General features: G+C 60.6%; 1 protein-coding gene across 9 annotated transcripts in view; it reads right to left on the reverse strand.

Moving 5' to 3' along the window:
- Window positions 1-15,642, reverse strand: part of PTPRF (protein tyrosine phosphatase receptor type F) — an 84,811-nt gene extending 69,169 nt beyond the window's left edge. For 7 of the 9 annotated variants that reach the window (XM_051856590.2, XM_070078611.1, XM_070078613.1 and 4 more), the window contains exons 1-2: window positions 15,463-15,618; window positions 1,322-1,457 (exon numbers count right to left, since the gene is read on the reverse strand). In XM_051856590.2, the coding sequence (XP_051712550.1) occupies window positions 1,322-1,412 (91 nt within the window). In that variant the 5' untranslated portion in view covers window positions 1,413-1,457; window positions 15,463-15,618. Of the gene's footprint in view, window positions 1-1,321; window positions 1,458-15,462 lie in introns of all 9 variants that reach the window. The other 2 variants (XM_051856577.2, XM_051856591.2) reach the window with 2 other exon arrangements.
- Window positions 15,643-15,656: the final 14 nt, after the last annotated feature.

Here is a 15,656-nt window from a genome sequence, read left to right on the forward strand (position 1 = left end):
CCTGGCACTCCTGTGGGGAGGCCCTAAGGGTGCCAGGATGGGGGTGGGGGGCTTCTGGGCAAGCCCCACATCCTGGCCAACACCGGAGTCCCACCAGAGGAAGGCTGGTGCCCTCACCCTGTGCAGGCTCATCAGCCTGGAGACCACTCCCACCCTGGCTAGGCCCCCAGCCCTGCTCCTGCATAGCGCCCATCCCTTTCCTGGTGGGCACCTCAGGCTCCCCCCACCTCCCCTACCTTCTCTGCTACCCCTTCCCCTGGCCCTTCCAGCCCCACCTAGGCTGCCCCCCACACTCTGGAGGACAAAGGGCGGTGCTCCAGTCCCACCCTCCTCCAGGCTGGTTTCTGAATAATTAATGAGCCATTAGGAGAAAGAGCTCTGGTGGGGCAAGGGGAGGGAGCTGTGTCCAGATACTAAGCAGGGGGGAGGGGGTTGGAGGGAGTGGGGGTGTCCCTATGGTTTGCTGACCCCCCCCTCCCCTTGGCCTTAGACCAACTCTGGGCTCTGGACAGGCTGGGAACAGTCCCTTCCCCCAGGGACCTGGGCTGCGACCTCGCCCCTCCCCCTCAGTCCTCCTATTGGCTCAGTCTGCCCTGAGCTCCGCCTCCTACCAGTAACCAAGCAGTGGTAACCATGGAGACAGGGCGGGCTGCGGCCAGTCTAGAAGTGCCAGGCAGGGGGAAGGGCAGCGGGAAAGGGACCAAAGTTCGGAGTTGGATCTGAGAAGGGGACCATTCCACCCACCGTCAACACACACACACAGAGGGGTGCTGGGCTTCAGCTCCTGCTGGCCAAGCACAGCCCCCCACCCCTACCCCCGGCTAGTTTCCAGGGCTAAGGGGCTGGGGGGACGGCGTGTTCTTTTGCCTTGAAGGTCCCCAGAGCCCTCCCTGGACCAGGGCACTCATTTCCCTGTGTGCTGCCTCCTCCCCTGTTCCCATGCAGAACACTGGACATGGTTCACGCTGTGCCTTCTGCACAGACCTGCCCTGGTGGACAGACCGCACGCCTGAGCATGTCATACAATGACCACACGACGCCAAGATGTCTCACCCCACCCCCGTGAAACAGGGTCACGCTGACACATGCCCCACCCTGCGGAGCTGAGGGGTGCGCACAGGCGCTGCACAGGTCGCTCCTAAGGCACAGCCGGGCCAGGCTACTCACTAGAGGGGGGCTGTCTCCAAGGAGGGAAACAGTCTAGAGGGCCATCCAGTCCCCCTCTCTCCCCTGTGAGTGGTCCTGCCCCATCCCAGGGGCCTCCTGGGAGGAATGCCACCTTTTGACCTGGGAGCTCTACACCTTGGGGTGTCATACTTACTGTCGCCATGGGCACCTGCCACCAAGCCAAGCATCACAAGTGCAGGCACCAGGGGTACCATCGTCCTCCCTGGGGCTGGCTCAGGGGCCATCCAGGGCTCTAGCTCCACAGTCAGCCACAGCGCAGGACAGTCAACCTGTATCGGAGAGAAGGGTGGAGTCAGTTCGCTGGTATCTACCCGCCAGTGTTCCTCCAGTCCACACATGCCACCGCAGGGCCCCCACTCATCCTCACTGACCATCCACAGCCCAGCATGAACAGACCCCCCGCCCCGGCTTAAACCGTGCGATGCTCCCCCAGACCTCCTGATCCCTGAGACCACTCGGGCCCCTCCTGAATCCCCAGTGCCCACAAGGACAACTCGTGAGAGGTACTGCAGGGGGACAGTGCCGGAGGCCTCCAAGTCATCCTCTAACCCAGGAGGTACAGGAACATTCCTTCCATGCTACACCTTGAGCCTCCGTCACCCCATAAAGGGACAGAGCAATGGGGTCACAGAGGGAACACAGACAAGACAGAGACAGGGAGCAGCATGGTGCTGAGCAGACTCACACAGGCCAGGAACCCCAGAGTGCCCGGGGCATCCCCTTGCCCCTCCCCAGAGCACAGGCGAGTTAGCAAGAGCCGGCCCCAGTATCAGAGGCTTGCAGCCAAAGCCACAACCCGTCAGGGCTCGCCAGGGCGTGCTCGTGCCAGGTTGTGGCTGTCCCGCCCAGCCACCCTCATCCTACCCAATTCCCATGGCACCTTCCAACCCCAAAGAGAAACCAGGGGAGGCCTCAGTGGCCAAGGCCGGGGGTGCTGGACCCTAAGCTTGGAGTTCCACGCCTCCTCTGCCCTTGCCCCAGCAGCCCGAGAGGATGGGAGGAGGTGAGTGGCAGGCTCTGCCCTGCGAAAGCTGTTGGGAGACTGCGGGACGGCCTCTGGGCGCATGCTCACGGGCTCCTCAGCCCCGAGCGCCCTCTCCACATGCAGGTACCTGTGTGAAGCCTTCAGCATGGCCACACCGTAAGCTGCAGACAGGCTGCCATCACCCCCAGTCTCCCGGGCCAGCTCCCGAGGGCCTCGCTCTCACATCACCAGCCTGGGAACCACAGGGGATGCACAGTGCTCACCAGCTCTGCTCACACCTTGACTGGGGTAAGGGGTTGCCACACAGCCAATCCCTCCTTAATGCTCCGGAAACACAACAGGGCATGATGCAGGAGTGAGTGCCAGCAAACACAGCTGGGGGCCCCCAGCGGGACCCAGACTCTGGTGAGGGAGCTGTGACCAGACGCAGCTGCCCACTGGCCCACACGAGAAGAAAAATTGCAAGCTGACAGAGTAGGTGAGCGGGAAGGGGCAAAGCTCAAAGGTAGCTCTGGTCCTCCCCGGAACTTGAACCCTTGTCTCAACTGGGACAATCAAAGGTCATGAGGTCAGAGGGCAGCAAGTGATCGAAGCACAGGAGTCTGTGAAGAGGCTGAACACACAGGTCAGAGTGGGAGGCGTCCCCTCTCCCAGGACCTCGCCAAAAATCTGAGACAGAAGCTGGGCAGCAAAAAGCAGAAAGGAAGAAGGGGCCGGGTGGGAGTCCAGCCCTGTGTCCACCAGGCCAGGGGTTCTCAGTGATCCCGGAGCTCAGGTGGCTGGGGCCAGGATGGGCTGCGTGGCCATGTGGGGACAGAGGTCACCTGTATGGACCTGGGCATCACGGCCAACGCTAGAATTCCAGTCCCCGGCAGACACCAGAGGGGAAACTCCCGGGCCAGGTTATCATCGTCGGGGCATGGCTCCCTCCTGTGGCCCCTGACACGGACCCAACAGTGAAGCACGCCAAGGCCAGCGGCACTTCGGAGTGTGGCAACACAAAGGCCCCAAGGTTAACTCCAGGCAGGGGACCCTCAGGGCAACAGCAGAGGGAAACAGGCCCCAGCCCGAGGGCCACAGGGGCAAATTTCCTGCAAACAAACATCAAGGGATGACGCCGGAGAGAGACCATGTGGGCGGACAAACGCACTGCATAGTCACAGTCACGGCGTGAGGCCCCCAGCACACCCTGGCAAAGGCCGTGTCCCATCCAGAAGCTGCCTGAGACGGGTGCAGAGGGCTGCAGCTCCCCATCACATTACCACAGAGCTGTCAGTCCCCGCTGCAGACACCCTGCTGGGGGCGGAGGGTGGGGGCAGTCCCAGGCACTAAAAGGTGCGAATCCTCAGCCTAGCCCTCAAGTAATTCCTGCACCACACATCTACATCGTGGGCCATAGTAGCATAGTGGGTAAAGCCGCTGCCTGTGACTCCGGCATCCCATAGGGACACCGGTTCGTGTCCTGCCTGCTCTGTTTCCGATCTAGCTCCCCCTGGGAAAAGTGGCCCAAAGAAGCTCGTGGCTCCTGGCTTTGGCCTGGCCCCGCACTAGCCATTGAGGCCATCTGGGGAGTGAACTAGAGGATGGAAGATCTGTCTCTCCCTCTCTCTCTGTAACTCTTTCAAAATAAATAAATAAACTTAAAAAATAGCCACATGGCACAACCTTGGGTGAGACTGACCGCGGGAGTGACGGAATCTGGGCCGTTAGCCCCACCCCCAGCATGGCCCTTACTGGGGACTCTGGGGACCCCTGTATATCTGGGTTGGGGTGCTCAATCCACAATGGAAAAGCTGAGAACGGAGACGGTTTCCTGGCAGTGCAGGGCCACAGGCACCCGTGAGGATGAGCAGACGTGGGGGACCCACACACACTGTTGGGGAACCACCCTGGCAACTGCACAGCCACGGAGCCAGGGCCTCTCCTCGCCGGCTCCTGGCACGGGCAATCTGCCTCCCGCTCCAGACACTGGGCACAAAGCCCGCCCCGGGTGTCAGGCGGTTCAGGCCACTCCCAACCCTAGAGCCTTCCTGTTCAGAGCACAGCGGCCTGGAGCCCCAGGCCTGGCCTCAGGTGTGTACGATGGCCCTGCCCCACCTGGCTTTCAGGGCCACCTGTTGGGAGGAAGGGCTGCCTTAAGCCTGACTAAACTGCAGCGACCCCGTAACCCCAGGCCAACAGTCCTCAGCGCTGGGTGTCCCCTCGGCCAGTGCGGCTGGGGGCATCCAGGCTTCCGACAGACAACCGAGATACAAAGGAGGCCCGGATGCCTGGGCGCTCGCGCCGTCTCTGAGCTGGGGCAGGAGAGCCGCGGCTTCCAGCACGGGATGCCAGAGTCTGGCTGCGGGCAGGGTCTCCCCATGCAGAACGGCTCTCTCTGTCCTTTCTCCTCCACGCCAGAGCGAAGCTGCCAACTGCCCTTTCTTGGGAGGCATTGTCCTTTATTCTCCAATTTTGTCCTTGGTGCTCAAATGTCCTCTCTTGTATGAAATGACGGGATGGCCGGGAGCAGTTGTTTTTTTAGTAATGTCCTTACTTGGCAAAATAAAAAAAAACCTGCCAACCCTGGGTCTGGCCCCCGAGCCCATTTGCAAACTGGACTGGTTTGTGAAACCAGAGAGCCTGGGAATCACCGCTTGCAGGGAAAAGCAAGCGGCAGGCACCACACCAAGCCACAGGACTTGCATACAAGCGTCATGGAAAACACGCGCTACAGAGGCGGTGCCGCCGCCACGCGGCCCACCCGAACCACCCCTGCTGGCCTCAGAGTGGGGCTGAGGGACGGGTGACGCCAGAGAGGTGTGTGTGTGTGTGGGGGGGGTATTCCCTGGCTGGAGAGCAGCTGAGATTACCCTCCAGACCCCCTCATGAATATACAAACACAGATTGGTTGTTTCCCTCGGGCTTGTGCTATTATTCACAAATATTAATTAGTCTCCAAATACCACCTGTTCCTAAACCTCCCAACCCCTCTGCTTCCCCAGGCCAGGACCCTGGCTCCCAGGAGGTACAGGGAGGGGGGGTATCGGGGGCCCCACAGAGTAGCCGGCCGAGGGGCAAGGCCAGTGCTCGGGCCATGTGGAGCGTCTACCAGGCAGGGAGCGTGGGAGCTGCTCATCTTGTAACCCGCCGGCAGCTACCCGAGCCCCTTTGTCATGTCCTGGACAGTTCACCGCGTGGCACTGCAGCAGCGGCCGCGGAGACGGAAGCAGGCCTTGTTACACTTGGGAAGGGAAAACCAACATGTTTCCAGCTCTCACCAGGCCGACCGCGGGATTATGACGGGAATAAATCACACTCTCAGCCAGGACCCCTGCCCCAGGGAAGGAGGCGGCCGGCGGGAGGGGGCCGGGACGGCCTGCCCTTCTCCAGCCAGTTGGCTAGAGCCAGCACGCAGAGCTAGAACAGATGATTTCGGGGCTCCCCCTGCCTTCGGCAGCCCTCTGCTTCCCTGCCTCCTGGGAAGTAGAGATCAGGAGTGTCCCTGGGTCTCTGGGGATGGCCAACAGTCCCGCAGGGGCCTGGGTGCAGGGGCAGAAGGTCAACAGGACCAGTAGGGGCTCCTTCGCACTCCCAAGCCTCCAGTTTTTTTCTGGGGGTGGGGGGTGCAGGTCCCCTGGGAGTGACGCTCGCCCCTGTGGCTGCCCTGACCTCTGCACTTCTCAATCAATCCAGTCTTCCGGATCAGAAACAAGGCCTTTCTCCTGTCCCTGCCACTTGCCCAGCCCCACACACGCTCCCCCACCGGTCCTCCCCAGATCCCAAGGTTGCTTCAGCACCGGGAAGGCAGCAAGAGGAGGTGCACACCAAGGGATCTCAACCCGGGGTGACTCTGCTCCCCAGCTGACATGGGACAACATCTGGAGACATTTTTGATCGTCACTATGACAGCAAAGCACTGCCTGGTCTCTGAGATGCCCACAGTGCAGAGCTCCGGGAGCTCCTCTGCTAATTTGGCCTAGGAGCTGAGCTGGCCCCTGCCTTCGATCCAGTCCCATATGAGCACCAAGGCAGCCCCAACCTGGCTCGGGATCTCAGAGCACCTTCCCCGCCGCCCCACACCAGCCCCAGCCGTGCCCCAGAAGCCGGCCCTGCAGCACCCGCGACCTGCGCCCTTCCACATATGCCATCAGCAGGCAGCCTCCCCAGAGGACACAGAGCTCCACCTTCAGACACCTTTTCTGGTGGGAACAGGCTGTCGGCTAGGTCAGACCCATCATCTGAAGATGGACAGGTAAAGGGACACAGGGCACTCCAGCTCCTCACCTGACTTTTCAACCTGTGACCCAACCCTTTGCAGCTGTCCCCTCCACATAACCCCAGTGCCCACGTCACAGGTGCAGGGCCCAGCCCCCAGCATGCACTCAGGACGTGCTCATCCCTTCCACCCCCTGCCCTGCTGCTGCCTGGGTCTGGCTCATCTCTTCCATGGCCTTCGTCTTTCAGCCAGAAGAACTGAACTGTCCAGCAGGCAGGATGATAAACAAAGCAATCATGGGATCTACTTCCAGGGAGCTCAGAGAGAGAACAGACCCTTGGAGCCCTCAGCTCAGGCTGGTCCAACCAGAACCCAGTATCCCCAGGGCTAGTGTTGCGGTGTAGCAGGTTAAGCCACACTGGCATCCTGTCTAGGAGAACTGGTTCAAGTCCTGGATGCTCTGCTTCCGATCCGGCTTCCTGCTAACATGCCTGCGAGGTAGTGGGTGGTGGCTGAAGGACTTGCGCCCCTGGCCACCCATGTAGGAGACCAGGATGGTAAAGTCCTGGCTTTTGTGGCCATTTGGGAAGGAAACTAGCAGATGGGTTCCCAGTCAGGGCCAGGATCCCCAGTCTCGGGGCCAAGCCTGCCACCCCCTCCCCAGTCCTTCCACGTCCTACACACCTAGCTTGCCCGTAAGTCTGAATCCGTCCTATTTCAGTGGCGGCCACCACCATGCAGTAACTTCATCACCTCCTGCCCCTTCTTGGGGCTTCCTTCTTCCAGTCACTCCTTGCCAACACGCCCAGTGCACAAACCAACACCACTTTCAGTTCACAGAAATGCACCACTGATCATGCCCATCACACACCCTCTGTTTGCCATTTGAGCCCTCAGACAACGTACCAAGAGTGAACAGAGAGATGGCCAAACGGACACAAATGCACAGTCACTGCTTCTCTGGCTAACTGCCCTCCATCCCTCTGCAGCGTCCCCAGGAGAATCTAATCTAGGATGACACCCAAGGGCCATGGTGCTGACTCTCCAGCCTCACTCCCCGCAACTCCAGCCCGCCCACTCTGTGCTTCTGATAGAGAGAAAGGAGAAGTGGACCTCGAAGAGACCAGGAGGGAAGTGCCACAGACCTGCTCCTTCCACCACAACCTCCAGTCAACAGCACAGCCTTTTCTATAGAAACATGGTGATGGGAGAAGCAGACGGATGCCAGTGTAGGTCCCAGGACATCACCGGAAGCCTATTTCGCACCCACGGCAGTTGACCATACGGCAATCACCTCCCACAGCCACAGTCAGAAACCCGGCACCACACTTGAAACCCCCCTCCCTCCTGCCCCACGTCCACTCCGCCTCTGCAAACAGCACTCAGATTCCTTGGCTCCCTTCGTATCACCGCTCTTCCACCAGCTCTCGACCCCCGGCACACTGCATCATGTCACAGCCCTGACGACAACCTTCTGTGGCTCTCCACGGGGCCCGCATGAAATCCAAGCCGTGCAGCCCTGCTCTGGGCCACAGCTCGGGGCACACTCACCGGGGATCTTTGTTGTCACTCTTGCTGGACACTCAGCACGGAGGGCAAGGCACAAGGGCCTCCGCTCCTTCCTGGGCAGAGAGGAGAGGCTGCAAAAGCATCAAGAAAGCTCTTCACGGCAGAGCAGGGACTGACACAGACAACCGAAAGTCGCTGTTTACGCAGAGAAACATAAGCAGGTTATAGAACTGTTGGGGCAAGAGCAGCCCCGTTTAGTAAAACGCCTATCTTTTCACTTCACTCCTCTCGCTCTCTCACTCATTCCATACTCCTTGAGCACCTACTATGTGCTGGGCGTTATCCCAGGCACGAGGCAAAGAACTGTGCGCACACAGACCAAGTCCCTGACTTCAGCGGTGGAATGTGTATCCCAGCTCCTCAGCCTGATCCCAGGGCCAGGCAGACTCGGCCCCATCCGTCTCTGCAGCCCAGCTGCCCACGCTCCCTCCCACAAAAACTTTCTCTTCTCGTCTTCAGACATGCCCGACTTCCTCCCTCCCTCTCCCCTCCCAGCTCTGCCCGCGTGGTGTGCCGCTGCTTGGACTGGGCTCCCCGTGCTTTTCCTGCCAATCACCCTTGGGATCTCGGCTCCAATGGCACTTTCCCAGGAAAGCCTTCCGTGATGTCCCAGACACCAGGCCTGTACCTTGGAGCCATGACAACAAACGTGATTATCAATTTGTATCTGTCAACGGTCGCCGAATCACTCAACCTGGGGGAGAACACACGCTGTGCCTGCCCGGCTCAGCACTGCATCCCTGGCGCCCCGCAGAGAGCCTGGCACACAGTAGGTGCTCAGCCAACACACACTGAATAAAGGGATGAATCCACGAGTGAGTTCAAAGAAAACTGCTCAGCCTAGAGAAACACACCCCGGCGTACGTGCCAGTTTCCAAAGAAGCCTCAGAGGCAATATTTATTTTTGACTTTCTGCTTCTCTATAATTTTTAAAATGAAGGTGTGCCCCTGCAGGCCTCCTCTGCCAGCGCACAGCGCGACAGGGCCAGCCCCTTCCTCCTGGAACCATTACTGGGCTCTCAGCGGCGAGGACACTGTCCTGAGTGGGGGCAGGGCCCAGCCACACCCATACCATCTCAGCCCCACCTCCAGGCAGCTCTGCCACCCAGCTCCGCTGGTGCCCGCTGGCCGCAGGCTGTGCCTCCCCAGCTCAGCCCCTACACGCACGGCCACCCCCAGCCCACACAGGAGAGGAGAGGCAGTGGCACCGATGCTGGGAGCACCCTCACCTCTGCACTTGGGCACGGCTCTCTGGAGACTGACCACGTGCGCCAGCACAGGGGTGCCCTCAGTGACTCGGAAGGCCATTCTGAGTGACCCAACCAGGCCTGCTCACCCTGGCTTTACTGCTGCCAGCCCCAGGGCCTCAGGATGCCCACGCTTCCCTCACCGGCCCACGTTCCCAGGGACCACTGCTCCCAGCACATGGGCTGCCAGGCGGGTCTGGCCAGACTAACCAGCTTCCACATCCCAAACTCAAGGGCCTATTTGACTGACGCCGCCCACCAGGCCTCACAGAGCCTGACAGGACGTTGCCGGCCCCACTGTTGCTCAGGGACCCTCGGCACTAGAGCAGACTCCACTCAGGATGGGGAAGGTCCCCCCAAGCTGTGGCCACACCCAGGGCCACATTAGCAGCTATGGTCTCATACTTTGAAACTAAGACAGTCGCTACTTCAAGCAGTAGCCACACCTGGAAAGAGGTGTATACCCAAAATGGACAGGAGGCCGGTCCAAGAACAGACTCAACACATCAGGGCCTTGCACCTGCTAAGAGGCTGAGGCACACAGAACAGCACCTTGAACCGTATCAGTCCAGGATCAAACTGGCCCCAAACAGACAAGATGGGCAATCAAATCGCCCTTCAGATTCCCAAGAGTAAGCAGCTCCCCAACTACTCCGGACTCCCACTGGGCAACCAAGACCACGAATACACCCCCAGGCTAACACCTCACACAGAGGCTGGCTGGCACAGCATCCAAATCGGATCACACCCAGGGCTGGCGCTGTGGCACACAGGGTTGACCCCTGCTTGCAACGCCAGCATCCCACACTGGAGTACTGGTTCAAGTTCTGGCTGCTCGGCTTCCAAGCCAGCTTCCTGCTAATGCGACTGGGAAAGCAGAAGATGGCCCAAGTACTTGGATCCCTGCCACCCACATGGGAGACGGGCATGGAGTTCCCGACTTCAGCCTGGCCCAGACGTGGCTGTTTGCACTTGGGGGAGTGAACCAGCGGATGGAAGATCTCTCTGTGTCTTTCTCTTTTTGTATTGCTCTGCCACTCAAAAATATCAATAAATGAATCTTTTTTTGAAATTATTTATTTATTTGAGAAGTAGAGCTACAGACAGAGAGAGGAAAAGTTATATATATATATATATATATATAGAAAGATTGTCCATCCACTGGTTCACTCCCCAGATGGCCTCAATGGCCAGTGCTGGGCCAGGCCAAAGCCAGGAACTTCATCCGTGTCTCCCATGAGGGTGCAGGAGCCCAAGCACTTGGGTCATCTTCCACTGCTTTCCCAGACCATCAGCAGGGAGCTGGATCAGAAGAGCAGGAGCCAGGACTCAAATCGGCACCCAAAGAGGATGCTGGCACCACAGGCAGAGGCTTAATCTACTATGCCATAGCGTCTACCCCTATAAGTACATCTTTAAAAAAAAAAAAAAAGCAATCATACCAGTTAGCACCCAGAAAGGCCTTAGTAGGGATGAAGTTGGCAGCCATGTCCAAGATCGGGTGTAAAACCCTCGCACCAACCAGGGACCAGTCCTCCCTAGAGAGTTCTTTGTCATCTGCCAGGGAGGAAACCCAGCTGGCAGCAAGACCAGGGGCAAGTAGAATCTAGAGGACACCAGACGCCGCTGCTCCTGCGGCTACACCAGGAACAGTCCCCAGCAGCAGCCGCTAAAACACTACCAAGGAGCTGACAGTTCCCAGACCCAGAGGTCAGGGACACAGAGCTAGTGCCTCTGGATCCTAGCGGCAAACACTGGAAGAAAAAACCATGGGAGACGCCCGGGGCCCAGGTAGGGTGAGAGGAAATGGGCAACTAAACTCTGCACGGTTGCCCCCCTTAGCATTCCTTTCCTGGGATGGTGCTGTGGCGTAGTGGGTTATGTAGCTGCCTGAGACGCCGGCAGCCCATATGGGCACCATCCCACGTGGGTGCTGGTTCAAGTCCCAGCTGCTCCACTTCTGATCCAGCTCCCTGCTAATGTGCCTGGAAAAAGCAGTGGAAGATGGTTCAATTGCTTCGACCTCTGCACCCACGAGGGAGACCTAGAGGAAGCTCCTGGATCCAGGGCAGCCCAGCTCCCGACACTGCAGCCATTTGGGGAGAGAACCCATAGATGGGAGATCTCTTTATCACACACATGCTCTAATTCTGCCTCTGAAATAAATAAATCCTTAAAAAAAATTTACCTTCCTTCCACCCCCAACACGGTTTCTGTTCTGCAGGGCTTCACCTCTGCTCTTCTCAGGCTCACCTGAGGGTCAACCCACCTGAGCAACACACACACCCCATCCACGGCGCTGACCACAGGGGGCTTGGCCACCTTTGCTGAACTCCCCAACGGTTCAGAACCGCAGCTGCTTCAGGCAGGCGGATGCCCTCCAACAGTGCCAACGTATAGTTTTTTAAAGGCGACCTGGGGACAGGAGGTATTGCAGCACAGCCACTACTTGGGATGGCCACAGGCTCTATTGGAGTGCCTCCTTCAAGCCCAGGCTACTCTGCTTCTAACCCAGCTTCCTGCTAGTGTGCCTGGGGAAGGGCAGATGATGGTTCAAGTACTTGAGGTCCTGCCACCCATGCCAGAGACCAGGAGTTCCTGACTCCTGGCTTTGGCTTGGCTCAGCCCCAGCTGTGGCAGGCATTTGGGGAGTGAATAGAACCACACACCCCCACCCTATCACTCTGCCTTTCAAATAAATAAAGGAATAAATATTAAAAAAAAAAAAAGCAATCCTGAGTGATTTTCTGGGGGTGGGTTCACACCACTCCTGTTGATCACAGTCAGCGTAACAGCTGCCATCAGTTAGCTACCAGTAGCCACGAGACCCCAGGCCCTGTCCTAAGCACTGTTAAGTACATTAAGTTTAATCCTGGAAACAACTCCAGGAGTTGTGCAATTTTATGATACCCATTTGACAAACGAAGAAACTGATTCAGAGATGCTGAACAAGCTGCTCAAGGTCACGCTGCTTCTTAGGAGAGTCCAGGCTCAGCGGTCCAGAGCCAGAACGTGAGCTCTTAGCCACTGCCTGGGCTGAGCGGTCTCCTGACGATCGCCGCTCCCTGCTCACCCAGACAACTCCTGGTTCTCTTTCTGGAGCCCTGAGTTGTCTCCCAAGCTCCAGATCCCCATACCCAACCCCCTTCTGAATTCCTCCCCTCTCCCCGGGCCGCCTCCAGCCCAGTGAGCCTCAAATCCCCAAGTCCTGCAGACGCTGCATGGCCAACCATGGGCATTTCCACCTCTCCATGTGCCCGGCACAGTGAGCTTCGGGGGCTCAGTCCAGACGCCCGCAGGAACCTGGACCCTTTCCTCGCCCCCACATCCAATCATCCGTGCCAGCAGACGTGCCTTCTGAGGGGCTCCATGCTGCTGCCATGCCCTGACCTGCAGCACCCTCCTGCTCACTGAGCGTCCTGCCGCCATCGCTTCCCTGCACCGCAGTCACCCTCTGGAACCATTACACTCCACGGCGTTGTCAGCTTGTCTCCCCTCCGTGTTCTCAAAGACACAGCTAAATCACGGGCCAGGCGAGGCCCTTGGTGACCTGCTGTACCTCTGCATACTCCACAAGTGACACCTTCACGTCTACTCACACTGTCTCTCTGCCTACAGTGCCCTTTCTCCCTTCTTCAACCGGCAAATTCCTATTTATCTTTCCAAACCCAGTCCAGAGAGCTCCTTCTTGGTCTCAACTCACCCTGACCTCTGAACTCTCCCCAGCCTCACACTGAACCCCCTGGGCTTTCTAACCACAGCTCAGAACCGCAGTTGCTTTTGGTGAGCGGACACCTCGCCCACGCTGCCGACAGTCCCACCGGAAGCGAGGCAGCCGGCTGGGAGCGCCTAGCTCGGTGTCTGGCACACAGACAGCAATCAATAGTAGGCTACAGAATTCCTTCTGCATCCATGAGGCGACTCCTACTGCTGACACTGCACGGCCGCACCGTACCCCCGGCTTCTCACAAGAGCCCTGGCACCCGGCCTGGGTGGGATCAGCTGCCCCATTTCATGGGGGACGAAACTGAGTTCTCAGTGGAAAGCAGAGGAGCCGTGGTGGGCCTCGTAGGCTCTACCGCAGGAGCCTCAAGATGGGAAAAAGAGGGGGCAAATCACCAAGTTCCGCATTTGGTTGCACATCCACACAACTCCCAAGGAAAGACCTCGCTGTGGTCTTCCCAGCTGAAGTACAGACTACCCTCCTCACTCGCAAAGCCCCGTGCGCCACCCCAACCAGGGCGCACGCAAGGCTGCACAGGGGGGAGGCCAGTGGCTGTGAGAGAGGAAGGAAGGTATTATGTGAAAACAATTTCCTGAATGAAGGGAGATGCGGCGCTACTGGAAGAGACAGCACAACCAAGAAGACATTTCCAGGGCTAAGAGGGAAAGTGCGAGCAGGACTGAGTCGGCGTGTGCACACGTGTGCTGTGGAGTGTGCAAGCGTGCCGGATTGCTGAGCACTGGCTGGCGTGCAGGCCCAAGCGTGCAAGTGTGAGGCCAAGCAGGCAAGTGAACGTGGGGTGAGGGGGTGAGCGGAGTGTGGGACAGGTGGGAGGGGCAGGAGTGTGCACAGTGTGTGGCCCGGGGAAGGGCTCAACTTGGGGAGTTTCACCTGCTCCCTCCTGAAGCCGGAGGCTCATTCATACAATCAGTAAAGTAAAAACAGGGATTTCCACGCTCCCTGAAGCAAGAGTTAACGTGGAGCCAAGCCCAGAATTACCAGGACTCCCGTCTGGATCCCACCTGCTCCCTGAGGCTGCCAGAGGCTCCCCGAGAGGACCCCTTCCCAGCCAGCCCCCCCTGCACAGCTCCCCAGGCCCCCCAACCCCCCAGTCCCGGGCACGCTCCTGGAGTCGCCAGCCAGATGATTTGGCTCAGGGTCCCTTTGGATCCCGGCCCTGGTCCCTTCAGAAGCCAAGGTGGGGCCGCAGCCACCAGCATCCCGGCCGGGCCCTGCTGCTCCCTCCAGGGGAATCCAGAGAGCCCCCCCCCCCATCTCCCAGCTCAGACAGGTTGTACTCCCCACCCTCCCCACCCCCCTCAGGCTGCTGCACTGGGGCCCGGCACTGGGGAGGGGGTTGTTGAAATGGGGAGAAAGGCCAGGCCCTCCCCGGCTCAGGGGCGGAAGAACCTGAGGGGCAGCATTCCATGGGCATGGGGGAGGGGACCCCGCAGAGGGGGTGTGGGGCGCCAAGAGGGCTGAACACCTGGGGAGGAAAGCACGGAGACGCAGCGGGGAGAAGGCAGAGAGGGGCGGGGAGCTCCAGCCAGAGGGAACACGGAGACCCCGGGAGGAACACGGGCACCCCGGGAGGGAGCACACGGAGACCCCGGGGAGGAACACGGGCACCCCGGGAGGGAGCACACGGAGACCGCGGGAGGGGAACACGGGCACCCCGGGAGAGGCCCTGGGGCTGCAGGGCTGGAACTGGAAAGCAGGAACACACGGAGGCAAACAGGAAGAAGCCGAGACCGGGACGTGGGCCCGGCGACTGGGGACCGGCACGCTGGCACGGGACGGGACGCGGGGTGGCGACGGAGTGAACTTTCGGAGCGGGTCCGAGTGGACACGTCCTCCCGGGACAGGCCGCTCCAGGGCCTTCAGGGCCCAGCCTCGGGGTGGGGGTGGGGGTGGGGGTGGGTGCAGCCCGCCCGAGCCCCTCGCCGGCCCGCGCTCGCGACCAGAGAGTGGGGGGCTCCGAACTCGCACCCGGCACATCCCGGGACCGCACGTGCGCCGGGGCCGCGAGCGAACCGGGAGCGCGTCGGCTGCGGATCCCCCGCCGGCTGGGAGGGGGCGCCGGTGCGGCGGGGGCGGGGGCGCGGCCTGGACCCGCCCGGAGTTGGGGGGGTGGGAAGCCGAGGGCCGCCCCCGGAGCGCGTCCGCCCAGAAGCGGGGCGGCGGGGTTGGGGGGGGCGAGGCGGGATCAGCGAGGGGGCGCAAAAATGCAAACGGCAAACTTTGCACTGGGGGGGCGCGGGCTGCGGTTCAGGTGCGGCGGGGAGCGAGCGGGCGAGCCGGCGGCGGGGGGGAGGGGGGGCGCGTCCGCCGCGGGGTAAAGGCGGGGAGGAGCCGCCAGGCTGGGCCGGGGGTGGGGGGGCTTGCCGAGGCTGCGGGCGCGGCAGGTGGGGGCGCGGCCCGGCCTAAGCGGCGCCCCCAACCCCCCCGGGACCGCCCCCGGCTCCGCTGGGTGGACGCGGGGGAAGGGCGGGGAGAGTGGGAAAGGAACGGGCGCGGAGGGGACTGGAGGGGAGCCCCGGGGGTCACTCACCGCCTATCCAGGGGCCGTCGGTCCGCATGTCCCCCCCACGCTGCCGAGGCCGCCGCTCCCGCTCCTCTGCCGCCGCCGCGGGCACCTGGTCCCGCTCCCGCCACCGCCACCGGAGCTGGAGCCGAAGCCCGAGCCGGAGCCCGAGCCGGAGCCGCCGCCTCTGCCGCCGCCGCCGCTCCCGCGCCAGCTCCAGC

The sequence above is a fragment of the Oryctolagus cuniculus genome, chromosome 7, assembly GCF_964237555.1.
Source record: "Oryctolagus cuniculus chromosome 7, mOryCun1.1, whole genome shotgun sequence".
Taxonomy (NCBI): Eukaryota; Metazoa; Chordata; class Mammalia; order Lagomorpha; family Leporidae; genus Oryctolagus; species Oryctolagus cuniculus.